This window comes from Rhamphochromis sp. 'chilingali' (assembly GCF_963969265.1).
Source record: "Rhamphochromis sp. 'chilingali' genome assembly, chromosome: 14".
Classification (NCBI taxonomy): Eukaryota; Metazoa; Chordata; class Actinopteri; order Cichliformes; family Cichlidae; genus Rhamphochromis; species Rhamphochromis sp. 'chilingali'.
This window is the reverse complement of record NC_137941.1, coordinates 1,949,507-1,973,347: the sequence shown is the minus strand read 5'-3', so window position 1 is coordinate 1,973,347 and position 23,841 is coordinate 1,949,507. Positions and strand designations below refer to the sequence as shown.

The following is a 23,841-nucleotide window of genomic DNA, read 5'->3' as shown; positions in this document are numbered from 1 at the left end:
CTTTCCACAGCTGAGACAGTTCAATTAGCCTTGTGATCCACAGACACTCCCACCAATCCATGTTTGTGGCATTTAATCAGTGGCATGCGTGTGTGTGTGTTAGGGTGAGTGGTAGGTTAAGAAGGAAACACATAATTCTTTGTAGTAACCTCGTGTGACACTGTCACATCAGTTTTATTTTGTTCCCCTTCTCCTCTGGTTGCTTTAGTACCTGACACGCTGAGATGAAACATGCCTTTATTGTTGAGTGAGGCAGATTAAATAAAAAAGGCCAGAGGGAGAAGCTTGTAACTCTGGGAATGAGTTTAGGTTGCAGATTTAGAATATTGCATCGCTGGCTGCTGTGGGGGTGTTGCATTCTTATCAAAGCGCATCCTGAAGTGACCTACATGATGATATATGGGCTGAAAACAATCTGAATAAATGAAGAAACGCTGGAATCTCAGCCTGTTTCATACTGAAGACACGGAGCAGCCTTCATGTTTTTCTATCGCTTTTATTTTGCAAATATTCTGCACACATCCTCCTCTTAATTTAAACCATGGGCTTTAAATGTCTAAATATAAACTCCATAGGGAAATATGAATTTCAGTGTAAAATGATTATTTCATTTATTAATGAGGGAAAAAACAGTTGTCCAAACCTACCTGACCCTGCGTGGAAAAAGTAACTGTCCCATAGACCTAAAAACTGTTACTACTACTCTTAACTAATTTAAGATCCTGCCAATCTGATTTAAGCCACTCCACAGCAATCGCAGACCATCACTCTACCGAGTATTTTCAATCATGCAGTTCTTTAGATGTTGTTTTGGGCTCTTCTGGATGAGTCACTGATGCACTTTTGGAGTAATTGGGATTGTCTGGCCACACAGGGAAGTGTCACCTTCGTTTAAAGTTTCCTCCATGTGTGGATAACGGCTCTCACCGTGGTTCACTGCAGTCCACTTCCAGACTCTTCCAGACACTAAACCAAGGCACAATGTACATTTCAATTCCTTTAATTTTAAATATGTTTATATTGTCTATCCTGTAAAATAGTCAGATATCTATTCATATTAATGTACAGAATTCACCTGCTTGCTGCTACTACTGCACATTCACCCAGTGTATATACTATATATATATATATATATATATATATATATATATATATATATATATATATATATATATATATATATATATATATATATATATATATATATATATATATATATATATAATGTTCTTCCTCTACACCCCCCCCCCCCCCCAATTTTTGCACATGTCGAGGAGCGTGTCAGGCTACATTTCACTGTGTGTTATACTTGTATAACTATGCATGTGACAAATGATAAAGAACCTTGAACCTTGACCTTGAAGTCCCAAAACCTTAGAAAAGGATTCTTAGCCTTTCCAGACTGATACATGTCAGCAACATGCCTCCAAATTAATTTCTGTCACTACATGCCAGATACATGAGTGCTCTGGGTTTAAACAGCATTAAACAGTATTTTTATAAGCAACTCTTCATCATTGTCTTCTTTGCTCATGATTATTCCATGATGCTCTCGGCATATTTTTCCAAACTCATTCAGTAACAGCTCCACATACATAATGCCAAACGTCTGGCTCTAAAGACACTCGGGAGTATTTAGGAAAATAATGAGATCTGTGTCCCCATCACTTTATTTTATTGACGTTATTTTAGTTTTATCGTGTACTTTAGCTAAACACTCAGTTTATAGCAATGAGACAATGAACAATGATGTGACTGAATCTGCTCAAAAAACATTAATTTAATATACAACCTCTTTACTGAAAGGTGCGATTAAAAATGGCAGCCAGTTCTGGTTCAATAGCAGATGACGCCTGGTTGTCGTGCAGGAATCTCCAGCCTGGGACGGGTTAAAGGATGAAGTTGTGTTTCAGAAGGTTTCCAAGCGTTAAAAAGAGAAAAACCTTTGGTTTAACTGGTCATTTAGGACTGACGGGCTTAGAGGAGGGGCTGCCACTGCTTGATGCATGTCGTGCCACGCTGAGGAAGAGGTCTCATTTTCCTCACTGATCCTTTTGCTTATGTGTTATGTCTTCTGTCATTATTGTTCCCCCCAACCTTCTGCTCCTCACTTTGTCTTCTTTTTCCACACTTTTTGCCAATTTTTGTTCATCTAACGGCAGTCTGAACAAATGCGTTAGTTACAGTAATATGCAATTTAAAAAGCAAGCGTTAAAATCATCAGTACCATTGGGGGCCATAATGTCTTGATTAAGAGTCATTATCCTTCCAATTTTGCTCTAAACAGCTTCTAAGCACCAATCAGGAAACTCAGTTTTAACTGCCTTTTCACCCTCCACGAGACAGTTTATACTATGAAGAGCAAATATTTCATCGTAGTCCTTGAAGCAGCCTGGGGCCTTTTTGAAATTTAAGGAAAATGTCACAGAATCAACCTGATGTAGTAACCGGACGCAGTAAGCTGCTGGGAAGATGGATAGCTGCCAAAACTGTGCTCTACTGCACTAAAATGTATAAATTCACAGCCTTTGCATGTTACAAATAATTTATATTCACTGAGGCAGATACACTCACATACATGCCTGCTAGTTTCTGAGCTACCTGTCGTCCTGCCTAATGTCTGTAAATGAGCACCTAACGATGTGTGTGAAGCTATTTGCTTATCTATATCATTGTCGCAGCTGCTTGTGTTCACACGCAATCTATGTGAAGATCATTAAAAGACACAGATGCACACACAAACACGCCAACTTTTGCTTGCACAGGGAACAGGATGTGTTATCACTTGCATGAACTTGTAATGCAATGCAAGTAGGGTTGCCAACTCCCTGAAAAATAAATAAGGGACACCTCGTGGCCAGGGCCGGGCAACCCAGTTCACCCTTCCCAGTGTGGTGAATTTTGTAGTTTTTTTTTTTTTGTGTGTGAAATTATTTTTTAACCATTTGACTTGAATTTGATTTAAGCAGATGCATATTCTTTGTGATATGACCATATAGGAAACAAATGATCATTTAGCCATTTATTTTTAGCTCAAAATGACAACATTAACACAGTAAAACAGGTCTCTTTCTTAAACAGAAGCCTGTCATGCTTAACTTTTGAGAATATAAGTAAATCTTTCTTTAAAAGAACTCTGTCCTGCTTAACTTAAAATTATATAAATTAATAGAAAACAATAGAAAAATATTCTTGTAACAGTGCACATATAGTGCATTTAGTACAACTGGCTTCAGTTGAGGTATTATTTCAGCTTTTCTAATGCTAATCAGCTGCTCCTGTTTGTAAACCCACTTGTTCCCATGATTACGCATCATAACTCATCATCATTATTAAAATATGTATTACTTTTATGTATTAGTGATCTATTTGTTGCAATCATCTATCCTTGCAGTTGTTTATTACACAAAATAAATTTATATTATCACACTTCTGGCCACATAGCGCTGATATTCACTGCACATGTCCACACCGGTGTGTGAATGTGTGCGTGAATGGGTGGATGACTGGATATGTAAAGCGCTTTGGGGTCCTTAGGGACTAGTAAAGCGCTATATAAATACAGGCCAATACAGGCCATATTAACCTTAACCAGAGGGTTTAAAAAAAAACAACCAGTGTTTACATACCATATCTGCTTCTGCCGTGGCCTGGTGGACAAAAAATTGGTTAAGGGTTCCCCGAGCTTTCACGCCCCTCATGTTCTTCATGTGCTCACCATTAGAAGCATGCCTATGGAAAAAGTGCGCCGGCACACAGTGCAGTGCGCTTTATAGGTGTTACCATGCATTTTCCCAGCCAGGTGTTTTCCTTTTCCCATTCCTCCCAGTACTTTTGCAGCCTTTTTTTCTTTCTCTGAAGGGAACAAACATTGCTGCTCTAATGCTGGGCTTACACTGTGCAATTTTTGGCCCATTTTGAGACGATTTTTGAGTCGTGCGACTGATTTGGTGATCGGCCCGATTTTGGCTTTCATCGTGCATCGTTTAGTATACGTGGGGTAATGAGAAGCGGCTGTGGTGACACAGCCGCTCACACTGCTCACGCGCAAACACGTAAACGTCGGTGAAAAAGATGGAGCAGCACGGCTGTGCAGCGTGTGATCTGGACACAAGCGATGGAGGCACAACTTGTAGAACTTTGGAAAGCTCATCCGAGCCTTTTCGATGTGGCATCACAAAATTATCACGACCACAACAACCGTGAAAATAGTTGGATTTACATTGCTGCTCAATCACAGCTGCCTGATCAATGTTTTTCATTAGCAATTTAGCAAAGTTGATGGTGGTGGTGTGTCTGTGTGAGTGAAAGACAGAGAGAGCGCGACAGATTTTCTGTTATAACCTTCATTTTATGGAGGCACAGTGTGAGCACTCAGGTCGCATCAGAGCATCGGGCCGTATAGTGTGAGACCCTGCATCGTGACCTACCAACTTCTAACCCCTGTGAGTCAATCGTGCAGTTTGAGCAGGAGCTGAATAACGTGACTGAAAAAATCGCACAGTGTCTGCCCAGCTTTAGGTGTACTGTTGTCCGAGACGTGCACCGCAGTGTCGGGGTTTGTTTCCCTGTTGGCCATGCTTCTTGTTGTGGTCATCTGTTGTCTTCCGGTATTTTCTCCGTAAGCGACCTTTCCTCGACCAATGAGATGAGCGGTAATCTGAATTGTCATACTCGAATTGTCATAAGTGTGCTGTCAGCTCATTGGTCACAAAGCAGGAGAGGGGCTGGGAATTATGTTTTCAAACAAAGTGTTAATTCCATTAAAAGTTATAGACTACTTTTGATTCTCACTGGATTACGGGACAAAGTGCGTCGCTTATTAGCTCAATACGGGACGTGTACTTTTGTTTCTAAATACGGGACGATTCCGTTTTTTAAGGGACGGTTGGCAACCCTAAATGCAAGCGACTCTGTGTGGCAGAAAGTGAGCTCAAGCCCTTTCTCATGCTAAGCTAATGGAGAAGTTATAAGGATATTAAGATTGGTTGGTCAGTCTAGCACTTACATTTTGAAACTATTATTAGCTGGATTGCAGCTGGATTTGTGGTACATTCACATTCACTGCATATCCATCTGGTCTGTAAGTCTGACATCATCAGTCATTTCAGGGTCCAAACGCCGCTTCAGGTCCCAAAGTCAAACGAACACTGTGGCATCATTGAGAGTCACAAACGGTCTAAATTCTTTCATCTGTAATAATGATCAGCATTGCTGCTTTACCAGGTAAACAATAAAGTTTAACATCCATGAAAACAGACTTTATGAAGTTTAACTGAGTTAGAAGTTAGCAGGAAGTTAGCTCGCTAGCTTGATATAGCATGATACCTAAACATGATATAGCATGTTCTGACTGAGAGATTTCTGAAAAATTCAAACGTACAGCTCTGCTATCACTTCCAACATAAATGAAGACAGAAAACTAAACAGCAGTGGCGTTTGTAGGGTTATTGAAGTTGGGCTAGCTGGTATATAATGATGTGCTACGTGATTGCTAGCGACACAGCTATGTTAGCATAGCATAAACAGTGAAGCTGGAGGATGAACGCTAACTTTTTTCCACTCGATAAAAGTTAATGAGAGGGTTCCCGATGGTTAGGCACAAATGCAATCGCATGGCAGGATGCTGTAAACTTCAGTCAGGAGAACAACTGAGATAATCCATCCACAATACGAGGTTAGTCATTAATATACTGCTGCATGGGCTGTAGCTACATCGTAAGGGTTTAAAAACTGAGCTTTAAAATGAACAGTGGTAATAAAAACCCAGACAGGCCGACAGTGATCACTGACTGTTTTTAGGGGCTTGTTCAGATTAAATAGAACAAGATACAAAACATGTTAAAAACACAACAGCCTTGTAGTTTGGAGCAGGAAGCAGGGTTTATCACATCATCATTTAACAACTGGATAGTGTCCGGAGAATTCTACCTTTGATTTTGGGCCACTAGCAGACTGTGAGAATCATTACTTTTCCAATGAAATGAAGTATCTCTACAATATAAATACATTATTTTATGTTAACTTCCCATGTATCACCATTGTTTAAGTCAATTATGACTGATAGGCTGTAGTTCCCAGAGGAAAAAATTCACAAACATTGGCAGGTTAGCCTAGTTATCATTAGCATTTTAGCATGGTGCAGATACAACACAGTTTTAGTTAAAAGCCATGAATATTTGAATAAAGTCAAACTTTTATCAAACAGACACTTTAACTTAGTGGCTGCATTCAGCACATAAATGTGTCATTTTATAATCTGAAAGAAATGATTACTACTCGCGCAGATACCCACAGATGGTGGAGCAGAAGCTAGTTTCCACCCCCGGATCCATTCTTGTCTATAATGGCTACAAATTGATGAAGCCATTGAGTGTGCTGGTGACTCAAGGGTGAGTGGGGACAGAGTCTCCACCACCCAGTAGCACTCATTAATCAGATCTGGTCCATCCCCAGTCCCTCCCTTCAGACTGCCTGACACGCTGCCAGAGGCAGTAATGTGATACTTTGTGTCTGTCCCTCTCGGTGGGTGTCCGTCCTCGTCTGCCTTTAGCACAACCTCATTTTCTTGTTACTGGGTCTCTACTTCCTGTTCATGCCACCATCAGCCCCTGCAAAGTAAGTTCATCATACATTGAATTATTCTTTATATTGATGGTTATATGGACGTTATATTGATGGTTATAAAAAGAAAAAGAAGAACATCAGTAAATGAACTCCAAAACTAGCTATCGGACTTAAGGTAAAGAGAAATGACTTTCCCCTGTCTGTTTCTGGTCTTCAGGGCTGCTTTTATTTAAATCACAGTATCGATTTATGCCAAAATAAATCACCAAGCTGGCGACCAATATGTTGACATCTACATCCTAAACTCAATAATGAAATCAGCCTTGACGCGTTGACAACTCAATAGTGTCAATATGGTGAACCAACTTCACACACAGGCTAATTTACGCCCACTGCCTTGAAAAAACAAAAACCCCACAACCAAACAAAATCATAACAATCGTTTAATGGGAAAAACAAACATTTCAATGATGACATTTCTGAAAATTGTAATCATACAAGGTGCTAATCTAATCGTGTTTGATATTATGTCTTTGATGCTATCCTAATTGAGTTACAGCCAGAAGGTCACAATATGACGACAGCTCGTGGTCCTGCGATACAGAACGAGGATTATTTATGACGATTTCATCTCCGATGATATGCTACATTAAATTAATGGATCAACAAAAAGGTTGGAAGAAGGAGGAATGGAGGAGGGGTGTTGCACATTGAACTTAGAAATTCTTTGGATCAACTTTGATCTTATCCGGTTGTTCAGTCTGACGTCACTAGCCGTGTCTGGGTCTAAACTCCGCTGCAGGTCCATATATCAAACGATCACTGTGGCATTACTGAGAGTTGAAAAACTGTCTAAAGTCTTTCATCTTTAATAAAATGATCAGCGTTCTGCTCTACCAGGTGTAACAATTGAGTTTAACATCCAGGCATCCATGAAAACGGAATTTATGACATTTAACGGAGTTAGAAGTTAGCAGGGAGTTAGCTCGCTAGCTTCTATCTAAATACAATATAGCATGTCCTGACTGCGGGGTTTTGGAAACAAATTAAAACATATAGCTTTCTTATCACTTCCAGCATAAATGAAGACAGAAAACTAAACAGCAGTGACGTTTGTAGGGTTACTGAAGTTTGGCTAGCTGGTATATAATGATGTGCTACGTGACCGCTAGCGACATAGCTATGTTAGCATAATATAAACAAGCTAACTTTTTTTCCACTCGATAAAAGTTAACGTGAGTTTTCTCGGTGGTCAGAAACAAATGTAATCGCATGGCAGGATGCTGTAAAAGGACCAAACTTCAGCCAGGAGAACAACTGAGATAATTCATCTACAATACAAAGTTAGTCATTCATATACTGCTGCATGGGCTGGGCTGTAGTTACATCCTAAGGTTTTAAAAACTGAGCTTAAATAAATGATTAGCGGTAATAAAAGCCGAGGGAGGTCAACAGGGATCACTGACTGTTTTAGGAGCTTTTTGAGATCAAATAGAAGAAAAGACATAGCATTAAACATGTTAACAACATAAAAGCCATATTAAACGCAGACTACTTTAGACCCGGAAGTAGGATTCGTCGCGTCATCACTGAACAACCGGATTGGCACTTTGCAGCAGTAAATTTAAGACCTGGTAATTGTTCCAGGAGCATAAAAATGGCTGCCTGGTTGATTTGAGTCTGCTTGGTCGTTCTTTGGCTAAATCTGCAGTCACTGTTTGTAGATCTGAAGGAGTAGTCCAGTGTTTCTCATGGGGAAGCTGGTTAAGCATCCCAGTATGAAAATCTTGTTCAAGGAATGCAAAATGACATATTTTAATTTGTAGTTGTTATTGTTTGGTGATGTCTCACAGTAGAACCTTTTAAAACATCCTAAAATAACTGAATACATAATTGGCTTTATGACAATATTATATGTGAAATATGACTATAAGCGTTTAAATGATGGATAAAGTAGGATGTTAAATAAAGGTAAGTATAAAGTACAGTCACAAATCACATCACATATTACGAGTCCTTATATAATTATTTTACTTACGCTGTCTTTGACTTCCCATGACATTTAACTAATTCCAGTGTTTACATTTTATATTTATATTCAAGAAACTACAAGAGATGGCTGCATGGATAAATGGCTGCATGATGAGGTTATTTCCACCTTTGAAATACTACCTTTATAGTGGGACCTTAGTAAACGGGTTGAATAATAAAATAACAATATACATTTAATTTTACATTTTCCATGTATGGAAGGAGAACCGGCCATGCAGGAAACCCTTCACAAAGAAAAATTGATGGCGCTCATTAAACTATGACCTGCATGTTTTATCTGCCTGTAGCTAATAATCTGTGTTTGTGTCGTTAATTCATGTAATAATAATAATAATAATAAAATAAATAAACAGTGAGACAAGTCTCAGTCATAAGAGCTTATATTTTAAGCTAAACCTTTTTGAATACGTTTGGTGCCTCAGCCTAATCAAACATAGAAAATAAAAGCAAAAACAATCAAAGGATAATTATTTGTTCTTTAAAACAAGCATTACACACATCATCTATGAATCATTTACTAATCAGTAAGCATTATTAGTTATGATTTTACTGCTGTGTAACTATTAACTGAAGGTTCATTATCAATTCTCTATTTATTAATTATGGTCATTATGTCGTGTTGCGAGTTACCTCATGTATGAGGTCCACCTTAAATGACATGGTCACTTCAAAAAGTCTCGAAGATTCAAAAACTTTCTTTGCTTTCAACTTGTAAATGTTAAATCGGTAGAAACCAGTGAGAGATCTACAAGAGAGGTTAGCTTTGGCTTCAGTCGGTGGCTTTGACTGCCCCCTAGTGTCTTTACCAAACAGCTGCACAGCTCCAGTTGGAGGCAGAGATGTTTCAGCTGTCAGTGCCAGACTGAGAAGAAGCTGTGAACAAACCAAGCTGATATATTTAAGAGTCAGCTCTCTACACGTGAAAGAAATCTGTGCCACAAATGCAACAGAAAAGAGGACAAGGCATCATCAGCGCCGTCAACATTGTTCAAGGCTCCCGTTTATCTCGACTGCTGCCAGGTGAGCTCTATCTTAGCATCAGGACTCAGACCATGTTTTAGACGCTTTCTCCTCATGCAGTGCAATGAGTGGTTATTCTGTATGAGAGAGCAACACATCTCAGACCAGTACCAGACAAGAAGGACTTCTCCCACAGGACAAGATGTGTGTGTGAGACGAGTATGTACCTTTAAACACATCTGATCATGAGGTGGTTACACTCTTAGCACACTTAGCAAGCATGTAGTGTTGCACACAAAAAGCAGAATGATGATGCAGCAAGAACCTGTGCAGGAGTGAGTCAGGTTTATAACACATTACACTTGCATTTTTTATTTAATGCCAGCAGCATTGCAGCTGCCACTGCAGCTCTTTTTAAGCATGATGTGCCATGTAGATCCCAATGTCAGCATCTTATTTACCTGCTTCCCAGTCAGTGCACAGCATATGACAATGAAGGGTTAACTGGATGAAAACTGAGATTTGTATTTGATGAATGTAAGCAACATAATAAAACCTTTTCCAACTGTTAATCCAATCAGTGCTGGGAATGTGGTGTACGTCTACCCTTAATCAAATGATGCGAGTCTAATGACTCATGGACCTTTAGCATATTGCCAAGAAACAAAAAACAGGACGTCAGTTTTTGTGTCTGCACAGGTTTATACAGTAGACTTAATTGTGTTATTTACTGCCAGCAGCATTAGAGCTGCCACTGGATCCCTGCCACCACGATCAGACATCAGGTTTGCTAATGAGTCCTGCACAGTTTGCGTCATTAAAGGTGGATAAAGTAAAGTTATTTAAGTATTTCTCTCCTTTCAGTGAGCAAAACCGAAGCGTTACTCTGTTGATTACAGAGAAGTCTGTGAGGACATCAGCATTTTTTCATAAAAACTTACAAATAAAATCAGACATTCGAATTTATGTTATTATGGATTCATGAATCAGTGAAAATCTATAACTCACCATTCATTTTCTGCCTGCACGTCACAGCTTTCATGGTTATGTCACCTTAGAACCACAGGATGTCGCTAGAGACTATCATCTCTCAACTGGCATAATTTGCTTGTACACACCGATTGCCCCAATATGGTTCCCACCAGTGAACAATTTTGCCTTTATATAAAAATAACGAAGGAGGGTCCCACATTTCCCCACCTGTGCACCGTTTCTGACAAAATCAGCGAACGTCCAGAATCCACCGGAGAAACCGGTCAGACCTGCTCAGTGTTCAACAGCTTCAGGTTCTGCAGGAGATGGGATCGTGCACTGGCCAATTCCTCCGAGATCTCACTCAGGGTTGAATATTCAGTGGGAGGCTGGGACTCCGCCTTCGTTTCCCAGCCTGCAGAGTGGTGGGAACCGGGTACTAGGCAGCCCAAAATGGTATGCTATTTTTACCACTGTGTTCAATCTGAGGGCTGCTCTCTAGAGACCTGTTGCCGGCAGTTCTCCCAAAGCCGCGGAATTTAACCCTAGGACAGCTCTCCCCAGATGTGATGGAAAACATCTGGCCAGCTGCTTGACTACAAGGCTTGGCCATCCAGCCTCAGTGCTACTAACCCCCCTAAACACTTGTATACCAAGATAAAGCCCAGTTGATACTGATGATAAACAGCAACCAAGGCCCTTTAAAGGAATGTGAGACTTAATAGTGTGATGTACGGATGACTGAAAGCTGCCTGCACGTGGTACGTTATATATAAAAAAGCCTTTTTTGATTTGAAGTATTAACCATATACTGGTTTCGATAATAAAGGCAAGTATCTTTGAAAATAACTGGATACAGAAATAATGCAAAGAGTGTCCCAGAATAACATTTATTAATTACTGACTTTTATTTAATTTAAAAAAAGATTACTTGTAAATGATACATTGAGTTCTACTGAAGCATTTCCATGATCTGTCTCTTAGCACAGGTTAACATTAGGCACACAATAATGCAGACATCATTTTGCATTTCTAGCAACTGTTCAAATACAAAACAGCGATTCAGAGAGAGAGAGAGTGGGGAGGAAGAACCCTAAAACTGCACTGAAAGCAGCGTAGCCAGGAAAATACATCAAAACTGGAATTCAGCCCATCTGTTCCCACGTGAGGGTCAACGGCTGATTTCTCAGGTGCCTGTGTCGTGCGTTACATTAAAGAAAACACAAAATCAATTTTCATGTACAGACCACGATACCCTGGATTGCAAAAGCCATCAAGAGCTAATTTATGTCATTCCCTCGCACATTCACCGAAAGTACAAAACGCCCCACCAGAAAAATCAGACAAATAGTCAACGTGCCTGAAAATATAGAGCTCTCGCTTCTTGACACGCAAATGTTCCCCGTGTATAAATGACTGAATACCAGATTTTTTTTTTAAATAAGACTTCTATAAAGTTGTAAAAAACCCAAATTTGCCCATTCTTTGATTCATCAAGGATCTGTAGTCACTTAATATTTGGCCTTTCCTAAAAAAAACAACAAAAAAACATATTAGGAGCGAGTGGGCGGAGCACAACACCGACTCAAACTTCAGTGGCAGAAACAGCAATTTTACAAATACAGCAATTAAAATAAAGATACTAAACTGCCCTTTGTCCGAGTCGGGGCCACGGCCTTCAAAGCTTATGTACAGCTTATGGCACAGGAAGGGCAACTGCTATGGGTCCTCACTGCTGTTTTACCAGAGAGGGAATAATTGAGACAAAACGTTTTACTTATTGCACGAAAAATATTCAGTTCAAGGGTTTGCGTCACAGAAAGCTTTGGATGAGGGGAATGAATCCTTTGTCCTTTGGTCGGGCATCTTTCTGTTTTGGTCAGTCCCACATGATGCTCAGGGGGCTTCTTTTAATTTATATATGGAAATCTGTGATATGAGTGCAGGAAGTCTCTACAGAACAAAGCCTGAGAATCAATGCACACTGCAGTGTGTTGAGAAATGGCAAGTTATCACATGTGCAGCCTCATCAAAACATACAGTGGCACTGCAGGTCAACACTGCCCGTTCGGAAAGGTTTTTGACCCTTTGAATAGCTCGACATGAACGGGAACAATGTTTGTGTTTGTACGCCGACACGTGACAAGTCACAGGACCTGTTCAATGGCACATAGAATGGATACGAATGGGGTTTTACAATAAATCAAGCACATTACATTTGACTTTGCAGCTGTCCACCTTTTTTCTGAGAAAGAAAATATAGAAAATAATACAACATACAATCAAATACATTTTCAGGTCATCCTCTTTTTGTTATGCGGAGGTGAAAGCAAGTGCAGTATTCACGTTCATCAGAGAACAAAATCCGACAGGCTGACCCCAAAAGCCATCTTTTTAAAGCTAAAGCTGCTCAAACGCAGACGAGTCGAGATCTGTGGAGCTCGTCACAAACGTCTCTAATTTACCATACAGGCAGAACAATCATTGTCAACGTCACCATTGGTATACAGAAGTCTGTTGTGCACTAACAAGATTTGCACCAGCGTCAACTCTTCGCGTCAGGTTCACAAAACACCAGTGAAACATTTTAATAATTTTCTGTGGCATGCAACCCAGATTAGGGCTTTCTATGCCAAACAAACAATGTGGTTACATCTGTACCTGTGCCTTAGAAACTTTGATAAGAACAAAAAGCCAAATAACTGCACATTTTTAGGCTCAGAGGGGAAACTGGTGTGACGGCTTTTGAGTCCAGAGTTTTGGGGGAGGGTGATGGTTTGATGTTTAGTCGCCGCCAGACTGAGCGCTCAACGACAGCAGTGGAGACTTCACTATGGCGATGTGGGTACCGACACCTCCAGCAGGCGGTTGTTCTTGCGCTTGCAGGATATGCTGTTGCCGTTCTTCGGGCTGCTCTGGATGAACTTCACGCATACTTTGTCCTGCTTAAACTGCACCAGGAACCTGCCACACAGAAAACATGGGCAACGTCACAAAACATCGACGGCGCCGAAGAAATATCACCTTTCTCAGTGCGACTGCTCTTACTCATCCGAGATGTCAACTTTAAGTTTCTCCCGGTCTGCGGCGGTCGCCCCGATGCGATGGAGCTTGGTGATGATTTCAATAAGGTGCTCACTGCTGAGCAAGAAATCTCCTTTGACAGCTGAAGCCGAACCCTGCAGTAGAAGAAAGTCACATATTAAGATCTTTTAATAAACTTTGGTGTCTCGTCTGGCCTTACAGTAATCGTCCGTCACTTGGAGACATTTTTATTCGCTTCCCGCCGAGCTAAATGAGAAGCTCACTCCCTGAATGACTTTGGCTTCAACGAGCCAGAGCACAGCGGCTTCATAATTCTACTCAACTACACAATCGTGTCTCTTCTCACCTCTTTGAGTTTGAGAGCAAAGAAGCCGTCTTTCTGCGTGCTGACCGACACGCTAGTGACATCTGGCAGAGGAATGCTGGCCTTCACCTGGCCCGTTTTCTGGTCAGCCAGGACAAAGTTCTTCTTGGTCAGCAGGAAGATCCGTGGCGTTCCCTGCAAACGTGCAAGCTAACATTTTAGCCCTCTATCATTCCCCCTCTACATGTTTTCTTTCAATGCATTTTTAAATGCTTGTGAGCTCCAAGCTCTGAGCTACAACATAGCAGACCTGTGCAGAAATGTCTGATGTCTGCTGGAAGAAAAACGCTGTCAGTTGTTATGATGTCAAAAAACATCAGCTCACCGTGTAAAGTGTTGAAATATACATCAAAACAACAAACGGCGGCTCTGCTTCACTGTGGAAAATTGCAGAAAATCTCTAAACACACAAGGTCGCTGTGTAATCACACTTCCTGTTTTAGGTTTTCCAGTTTGCATACAAACTAAATGGACTGTAAATACTGTGGTGTGTGCGCGCGTGTGTGTTTTCTGACCTTGCCATTCGCCCTGTTAATCTTGTTGACCACGTCGGCCAGCAGGACCTTCTCGTCCACAGCACTGTTGAGTTTCTGATATTTGGGGTTCTTGCTGATCTCCAGGTAATCTCCTTTGAAAGGCTGACTCACACTGACACACAATACAGGAAAACAAGACTCCGCTTTACCTTGATCATGTGACTACACGTTGCTTTTATCTTGCTATAAAATAAAATAAAGGGCACTTGATGGCAGTGATGTTCAGCTACCTGTTTGGGTAGAGAGCCTTTTTATCCTTGAAGATCTCACTTGCTTCCAGCTTCTCCTCATACACTGCCTTCTTCTCCTCGGTGAACTGGTCCCTGTATTTCTTGCACTAAACAAGAGACAAATTCATTCAGTTACATTCTGATGTATATGCAGTTATTATAAACATGGTTCTTTAATGTGGCTGAATGTGGTCGGTTTTTGTGACCGACCCTCCAGTGATGGAAGATTTTCCGGAGCTCGGTGTGGACTCCATCCAGGAAGCCGTACGGCCTGGCCGGCCACTTTCTGTCTATGGGGGACATGGAAGGCATGCTGCTCTTCAAGCCCAGGAAGTATTTCTGTATCTAGACACACAGACAAGAAAATCATCTTTGGTTTCTTAATATCATGTTAAACTTGAACATTAAAAACGAAAAGTCCAACTTACAATTCGCTGGATGGTAAAGTCGTAGATCTTTTTGCCGGCATTTGCCCTGAAGAACTTCCTGTACTCTCTGCGGACCTATAACGGCACCAAAAGATCAGATGAAATCAATGAACTCAGTTGGTTCTTAAATCTTATCTGTGTGTGTATTTGGAAAGAGAAGGAGGCACACCGACAGCAGGATGACAGTGCAACACAAACAGCACACTGAAAAAAAACATCTGACGTTTGGTTAGTGACAAACAACTGCAGTCTGCTGGACGTTGACATTTACTTTACTTGAAAGGATGTGATGGTTACAACAAGCAGTCTGACCATAAGTCTACAAACTGAGGTGGAAATGGGTGCACTGTGATGCACGAGGTGATGAAAAATAAAAAAAACAATATTAGGACTGCAATAAATGGTGTATGGACAAGTTTACTTCAACAACCAGCAACAGGGACAAGGACACACACCTAGAGAGAAAGAGAGAAACTCTGCTGGATAGAAAAAAAGTGCTCGTTCATGGGTTAGTGTGACAGATGCAGAGAAAAGAAGATACGAGTCAGACGCCGCTGCGTGACATCTGCAACATTAAAAGCCTCAAAGGAGGAAAGAAAGGTCCAATCCTCAATCATCCATTTAAAATGGATTTTTCTTAACTACTTGTCTTATATACATTGCATTTAAAAAAAATTACAAAATGCAAGAAGTGTCACGAGGACAGCGCCTGGATAATGACAGAGAAGATCCCTGAGGAGGATGAGGAAAGTCAGGGGTGTCGAGTAGGTGGCAGACTTGTTGATGGCTGCGCTGTGGGGCTGGGAGGTACCTTGAGTCCCTGCCAGTAGGCCCAAATCAAAGCGACAGCGTGCTTACGCCTGGCCTCTTCCTTCAGTCTCCTGAGCTCCCTGCGAGCCTGTTCGGGGGTGGGAGGGAAGAGACAGAGAGTAGGAACAAATGAAGCAGGAGAAGATGAGAGGGAGAGGAGGTAGACACCGTTTTGCCTGAGGTCAGAAACATCAAATGCGCACACACACACTGCACACAAGCACAGTGTGATCACTGAGAGACTGTAAAATTACAGCTCTGCTTCTCCAGCCTCCAGAAACCAATATGGAAGTGTGGGTCATGGGAGCATTTATCTGGGGAACTTCTGGAAGGCAAACAGAGCTGGTGCTTTGACAACTTTGAGTGCAAAAGGAGAAAACAAAGTCACATCTCAGGCGGTCAGAGGATCCAAACTCATCCTTCTAAAAAACAGCACAGCAATGCAAAAACTACACATGCACCAGCTACACAGGAAGTCATGCAGAGGCAGCAGGCAGCATGCGGTGTGAAGCATGGACCTCGGAGGAAGAAGCTGAAAACAATGCCAGGATAGGACATCAGTCCCTGATGTGATGTATGGAGACTGGACGCCTACGTTTCACTGACTAGTACTCACAGTGGAAAAATGACAGCACTGCAAAGGCAGGTTCAGATGAAAATAACCATTCTGGTCACATGGGTGAGACTGCTGTGCTTTAGCAGCCAGCAGTCCACCTCTGAGAGACTCCATAATAAGATGTCTTACATACAACTTAAGTGTTTGGAAAGAGTCGAGCAGATGGACACGTTATGGACGAGGTGGGAGTGGGATTGATGGAGGGCGGCAAGTCAGAGTCACGGCAAATCAAGTCAACAGGCTTCCCAAATACCTTGGTGCCCTGCCAGCCAGCCCAAATGACCGATACGGCATGTTTATTCCTCGCCTCCTCCTTCAGCTGACGCAGCTCTCTCCGGGCCTAATGAGAAGCGGTGGCAGTTGTGGGTGAAGTTAATTTCAGTGGCAATCAAAACACAATTGTCCGAAAACAGGGGACAGCAGAGGCGACACAGCAGGGGCAAAAAGGCGGATAAACAAAGACGAACAACAAGAAAACGTGCGAACGAGGAGACTCTCCCCACAATGAGGCTGTGTGTGGTCAGCTTTAAAAGAATATCGTATGAAATGATGCAAAATAAAGTCCAGCAAGAAAGTTCAATTATCTTCAGCGTCAAAGGTGCAAACTAACAAAGAGCCAGAACCACAGTTTAGATTTAAGACACTAAAGTCTTAATGCTTTGAGCCTGGCTGTAATTTAGTCTAATAACAACCTCCAAGAATATTCGATATAACAGAGATTGTTACATTCTGACAGGATAATGGTTTCCTGCATGCCAGCAGAATCAGGCTGAGCTTTAAGAGCTTCCTGCTGCACATCATCACATCGATTAATAAGAAGCTTCTTGACTTTAACCAGAGTAAAAACCACAATCATAATCAGATGTGTGGCAACATGTACATTTCTTACTTCCAGCATATGTTTGCAGCATATGCTGGAAGTAATTTTAGATCGCAGCAGAGGTGTGGCACACTGGACAGAAAGTGTAAAACACCTGAGCCGCACGTCGCAGCCACGATCGGCACCGTTTACGACGCCGGATTAAGCGTGTTAGTTGGGGAAGTCGAGATAATCCCACATTTAACCCTTGTGTGGTGTTCATATTTTTGTTACTCAGCCAGTGTTCATGGGTCTGCTGGACCCGCTAGAGTTTTGGCTTTCCAAATTAACACTATCAAACTATTTTATGTTAAATTACTCAACAGATGTTTACTTCATCCCAATTACAAACCATATGAACAGTAAACATGGTTAATTTTTTCCCTTTACCTTTGTTAGATCACATTTATGAATGAATGTGCTTCTCGTTTTTTCTTTGTTTTTTTTTTTTATAAAATGTTATAAAAAAAAATAAATCAGTTGTAATCAAGTGGAGTGAGTGGAAAGACAACACATTTACACGTGAAGCAATATGTTTCACAACTAAATGGGATCAGCTGCTCATCAATGGTGACATTGGGCCCAGGGTTGTAAAACAGGGGGAGGCGGTGCACACACTTATTCCACACTGTCCTGATGGCAGCTAGCTTGTCTCTCTGCCGTCGAGCTGGTCTGTCGTCTCGGTTATCAAATCGGATAATCCTGGAAATTTTGTGGAAGTTTTCCAGAGACATTGATGCACGGAAAGGTTCTTGCCGGTTTCTGCATCCCACAGGGATTCTGTGGATTCCCCTTTGGACCTGAAAACTCCTGCAAGGATAAGAACCCCAAAGTAGGCCTTTGGGGTTCTTAGATGAATTTGGTCCATCTCCTTCCTTCTTTCCAAAAACACACCTTCCTTCTAGATTACTGCAATCCAGAATAATTTTCTGGATGGAATCTGGGATGAAAAGCTCAAATGAAGACTTGATGTCCTGCACATGAGTAACTGTCAGTCGTGTTGGCCCTGGCTTATCACAGTAACAGCTCTGCAGGGTGGCTCATTTCTTGGGCAAGAAGACCATTCAATTTCACCAGTTATTGACATCCATATTTCTTCACTTCTGGTGGGCTTGTTCTGGTCCTGGAGCTGGCAGCAGATGGGGTACTCGTCTTCGTTTTGTTACTAAATGGTGCTCAACCTCATCCTCTTCTTCAAAGTCCCTGTCAGACTCTGAATTTTCAGAAATGTGAAATATTCTGAAACCTCTTTGTCAACATCATCATCAGAAGCCCCTCTCTCTTCCAAAATCAATTGGATGGCCCTCGCAGCAGATAATCTTTTGCCATCTTGATCAGTTGTGATAAAGAACCACACTGGCAAAGTCTTATTTATAGTATTATGCCCCTAATTTGCAGGTGGGACAGGGTATGAGAAAATAAAATTTGGATCTCTCAAGAAAGAGGGCAAAATGTGTGAGATGTAAGAGCAGACGGTGTTGATAGTTGAATTTTCAACAATGTTGCAACTTTGTGCGGGAGCAGGAGGGGAAGAAAACACTATCAGCAGCACCAGAAAGGAGGAAGACAGAGTGTGGGAACACAGGATCTGCACTTTCAACACTTTTATTAGACCTGGGTCCAGTGGACCCGAACACCTTGTATGTAATGTAAATGCGTGGGGGGAGGTACAGTATGAGGTCACTGAAAATTAGTTCGGATTTATGTTCTTCACAGAAAATAAGCCAAAGCCAATGAATTTCAGGTTGAAAAAATAATTAATTGTTTAATTTTTCTTTTGAGAAAAACTGAAAACGGGTCTCACAGACCCGAACACCATACAAGGGTTAAGAGCCACACAACAGAAAACGGGAAGAAATGAACAGTCGGGCTCGTTAATCTGGCCGAGGTTCATTCAGCAGGGCTGCTACTCTATCAGGCAGTTTCGTGGTGAGAATAGCATAGGATGGGACAAGACGTGATGAACAGGGATGGCAGCTGGGACAGCAACACACTATCGCTGGGTGGAAATACCTTGGTTCCCTGCCAGTAAGCCCAAATTACTGTCACAGCATGTTTATTCCGCACTTCTTGTTTCAGACGTCTCAGCTCCAGCCGTGCCTGGTGGATGTGGTGGGCGTTCGGTAAGACAAGTTAAAGATGTGAGGAGGAGAAAAAAAAAATCGAGACGGGAAAGTTGAAAAAGGAGCAGGGGAGAAAAGATAAGTGGGAGCTGTGTGATCAGCACAAGAAGCAGGATTAAAGGAAAACAGCAGCAATAACATTAAAGGACAGGTTTGTTAAAGAACAGCCGTCTTGCAATACTGTGGAGCCTTTAGGCAAGAACACAGCGAACAATAAAAAACCAAAGAGTTTGAAGCGTTCAGGAGCAGGCTTCTCCTGCAGAAGCCATCAAGGTACAGCAAACACCTCGCTCTTTGATATCCGTACCTGGGTGCCGTGCCAGAACGCTGCGATGGTGGTCACTGCCTCCTCGCATCTCTTCTGATGTTTCAGCTCTCGCAGAAGTTTGCGGGCCTGGTGGAAACATGCAGACACTTTCATTTTCTTCCACACGACAGCTGCTACACTTTTTTCAATGAACAGAGTGAATTCAAAGACAGATGCACACCTGCCAGCCTCTGGTGTACGACTGAACCATGGTGGTAGCACTCTTGATGTTCCGGTACTTCTTTTGTTGCTGTGAGATGGAAAAGTGTCATTATGCATCGGTGAGTATGGTTTTTAATCCGCTTTGTATTTTGGTGTAATTAAAGGGTCTCACAGCGTAGCGGCGGTACCAAGCTGCCACCACTATCTGGCTCTTCTTCATCAACAGGAAGTGCGTGCGGCACTTCCAGCCTCTGTAGATCTTCTGAATGAGTGTGGCAAGGTCCTGGAGACACTGCTTTCTCTTCTCCTCCAAGAAAAAGAGCTGCAGGAAGAGGAGAAAATTAAGAGCTCCAGACAAGAGCACCTGGGAAACTGTGTGAACGCTGGATGTTATCAACATCATCAAATTATCTGCAGGAAGGTAAAATGTCAGGGAAAGTCAGTTTACTCTGAGGGGAAAAGGTTACGAGTTGGACTTTTTTTTGGGGGGGGGTTCTAAACTGAGGAAGCACCAATTTCTCAATGACAAGAACAAAGTGCAGGTGGGAGAAAAAGTTTACTGCTCCAGGAAGACAATAAAACTGACCTTTTGATAATCGACTTATTCTCAAGGATGAGACCGCATCAGTTATTGCACTGGTGTGAGGAATAGGGCTGCCACAAACGATTATTTTGATAGTCGGCTAGTCAGCGATTACTTTTGCGATTAGTCGACTAATCAGATCATCATCCATTAGACGTAAAACTACAGCTTATTGCACCAGCAGCATCTGCTCTTATATAACTATCATTAGCTTACAGCTTTAAGTGTTTAAGGTCTGTGCTAACTAAAAATAAAGACAAGATGATAGTTTATTAAATTTTAATGACATTTGCAGATTGTTTCGGTGAAGTTTAATAAACTCCTTGCTATCTAAAATATAACAGGACACCGGAGGATATTCTGGAGCATCTCACACTTCTGATAATCAGCTGTCTGCTTGACGTTTATTCAGCTGTGTAAAAACTATAACTTTAATCTCAGCCAAACCGATTTACTCAGGAACAAATAAAACACTGAAAAAAGCCAAACAACATTTTTAAGTTATCTAAGTGACTCATATATCATGTTTAACCTGAGTAGTGAAAGACGGCGGTGGGTTTGAAAATGATTTGCCGGGAGTCCGGTGTTCTCACGGCTCTAGTGACCTAGCCCCCGCCTAGCTATCGAGCTAGTGGGTAACAGACGTCTCCGAAAACGTCGGAGCGCTTTTGAAAATATGTGGTGTCCTGATAAACTGAGCAGATATTTGAGGTTTACACAGCTACATTCCAGCCTGAAAATATGTTAAATGTTTATTTTGTGACCCAGAAAGATTAATAAGAATAATATTAAGACTAACTAGCTGCCGCCATTGTTGGAAACTAAGCAGGGCCGCGCTATGAATTCTGGGACACAGTTTCTTCTTCTTCGGGGTTTAACGGCAGCTGACATCATGAACATGCAGTGCTGCCATCTTCTGTTTCAGTCCATTATTACACTCTTAAATCCTGCTACTTATTCCTGCGTCTTTTGGGATCTTACAAAGCTTCAAACGACGCGTCGACTATTAAATTAGTCGTCGACGTTTTTGATAGTCGACGTAATCGTGACTAGTCGACTAATCGTGGCAGCCCTAGTGAGGAAGTCACTGCTTTACCTTCAGGAACACTGGGCCTGTCGATATAACGCCACATATGGAAGTTTCTGGGTTTGTTCATATATCCACAGAGCTTGACTGATACCTACGTCGCGACTATTCTATTTTCTGTATAGATAAAAAAATGGTGTCAGTTAAGCTAAAGGTGTGACTGCAGTGATTAAGGAGCAGAATAAATATGCTCGAACTCTGTTTCAGTGATTTTGAAGCTGTAGATATGTAAAGCAGATAAGCTGATCAGATAGAAAAAGCAATTATGGAAAAATTCTCCCAGTGTGAGATCATGTTATTCCAGGCTCTGTTTGGCCTTTTGCTGGTGGGGGAGAAAGTCCATCCAAACGCTGCAGGCCCGAGCAGCTGAAGAGTCTGCAAGCGCAGAGGAAAGAAGCCTGTTTCCCATGTTATATGGGACAGCTAAATGAAACCATGTGTTCTCAGAGTGGTGGTTACAAGCTAATTGTTGAAGTGGGGGCTCCAAGCAAAGCCCACCCTGCTTTACAAACATGTAGCTGTGAGAAAGCAAGGCAGCTGAGCACACCGGCTTCAACCATTCGACTCCAAAACAGCCCAATCTGCAGGAATACCGAGCAGCTGTCCAAAAAATAAATGCTTCGCCAGGTTAGAGAGTGGATTTTACCGTTCTTGGGTTTCTGATGAAGATCTTGGAGCGGCCATAAGAGATCTCTTCTGTTGGAATCTGGAGGTCGGCCATCAGCACCTCCACTCCTTCCCTGTGGGAAGTCAGAAAAGTCAAGAGGGTCCTACACTACACGAGCGCAGATATATACAGTTTTCACAGGATTGCAGTGCAGTCCCAACCTTACTGCTTCCATAGGAATTAAGAGGATAAGTCGCAGGCGTGCGCTGCTAATCAAACGCACTTGATTAAAATAACAACTCTTTAAAATCAGGTTGTGTCAGTTCGAGCTTTCAGGTGTGTGTCAACAAAATCTTCCTAGGAGTGGACGTTCCAGCAAGTTCACCCCGGGGTCAGGTTGTGCAATGCTCAGAGAAAAGGCTTTGCAGGCCTCAGCATGCTAACCTGGGAAGTTCATCACAGTACAATTAGAAAGAGACTGAACAAGTATGGCTTGTTTGGAACGACAGCCTCTTCTTTTTTTAAATAAAGAAAAAACAGGGCAGCACAGCTCATGTTTGCAAAGGTTCAACCTGTGCCGTCTGAACAGGGGAGCCGTTTAAAGTCCAGACGTCAACGTGATGGGAGCTGCGCGTGAATAAACACCTGCAAACATCTGTTCCTCAACGTTTTCATTCAGAAGTAAACACGCTTCTTAGATCAGAGGTTAAATGTCTTAAAAAGTTAAGGTGTAGTCGTCTCGTGTTTAGGATCTTAAGACTACTGTGACCTGCACAGACAAAGGTGAGCGGGCCAAAATTACACCACAACAATGTGAGACTGATGAAAACCACACAGAAAACAATTGCACATGATGCTGAATCATGGGGTGTACTTAGTTTTTCACCTGACAGAAACAGCAGAAGGATTCGGATTCATGGAATAACAGAAGAGAGCGCCGAGGATGGAGTTTGAGAAATGATGGAAACCATGATGAAAGCAACAGCCAGAGAAATATGTCAGGAGACTAAGAAGAAAACTAAAACCACACAAAGCTGATACAAAGATGCTGAAACATCAGGAGCCAGATGTGTGAGACGGCAGATAGGAATCAGTGACTTCACCAGCAGAGAGGACGAAACCTGCAAGTCTGGCCGAGTCGAGGAGACAGATAAGGAGGGAACGTCTGGGCATGTTGTGGTTCCGAAACATAAGGTTTCATTTCCTTCAAACAAAGCTTGCTGTGACGACACGCACCTAAAACATCTCTGTTGACACACTGCTTTTATATAACATGACCGAACCAGCCAAACCTTTTTACCCTGGAATCACTCACGTCTTTAGTTAACTTGCATGTGAATCCATGCATATGCACACAGTGGGGACAGGAATGCATGAAAACAGCTGGGAAAAAAGGAGGGAACCAGTTTCCTTATCCTTAGATCTACACATACCAAACTCAGCCAAAAGTGTTGCTTTATAGCTCAGAGTTTTAGACCACATATTTAAATATACAGATCATATGGTCTGCTGGGTAAACTGCTGTCAAGCTCC

The 23,841-nt window shown here is 41.9% G+C and overlaps 1 protein-coding gene across 5 annotated transcripts in view; it reads right to left on the bottom strand.

The window, feature by feature from the left end:
• Positions 1–11,435: 11,435 nt before the first annotated feature.
• myo1b (myosin IB) overlaps positions 11,436–23,841 on the bottom strand; it is a 55,848-nt gene continuing 43,442 nt past the window's right edge. Inside the window, exons 19-32 of one of the 5 annotated variants that reach the window (XM_080902633.1) lie at positions 22,348–22,441; positions 20,204–20,353; positions 20,051–20,119; positions 19,870–19,956; positions 19,453–19,539; positions 16,834–16,920; positions 15,966–16,052; positions 15,155–15,229; positions 14,937–15,071; positions 14,727–14,833; positions 14,476–14,608; positions 13,943–14,095; positions 13,600–13,730; positions 11,436–13,515 (exon numbers count right to left, since the gene is read on the bottom strand). In XM_080902633.1, coding sequence (XP_080758759.1) covers positions 13,383–13,515; positions 13,600–13,730; positions 13,943–14,095; positions 14,476–14,608; positions 14,727–14,833; positions 14,937–15,071; positions 15,155–15,229; positions 15,966–16,052; positions 16,834–16,920; positions 19,453–19,539; positions 19,870–19,956; positions 20,051–20,119; positions 20,204–20,353; positions 22,348–22,441 — 1,528 coding nt within the window. In that variant the 3' untranslated portion in view covers positions 11,436–13,382. The remainder of the gene's footprint in view (positions 13,516–13,599; positions 13,731–13,942; positions 14,096–14,475; positions 14,609–14,726; positions 14,834–14,936; positions 15,072–15,154; positions 15,230–15,965; positions 16,053–16,833; positions 16,921–19,452; positions 19,540–19,869; positions 19,957–20,050; positions 20,120–20,203; positions 20,354–22,347; positions 22,442–23,841) is intronic. The other 4 variants (XM_080902635.1, XM_080902634.1, XM_080902636.1 and 1 more) reach the window with 4 other exon arrangements.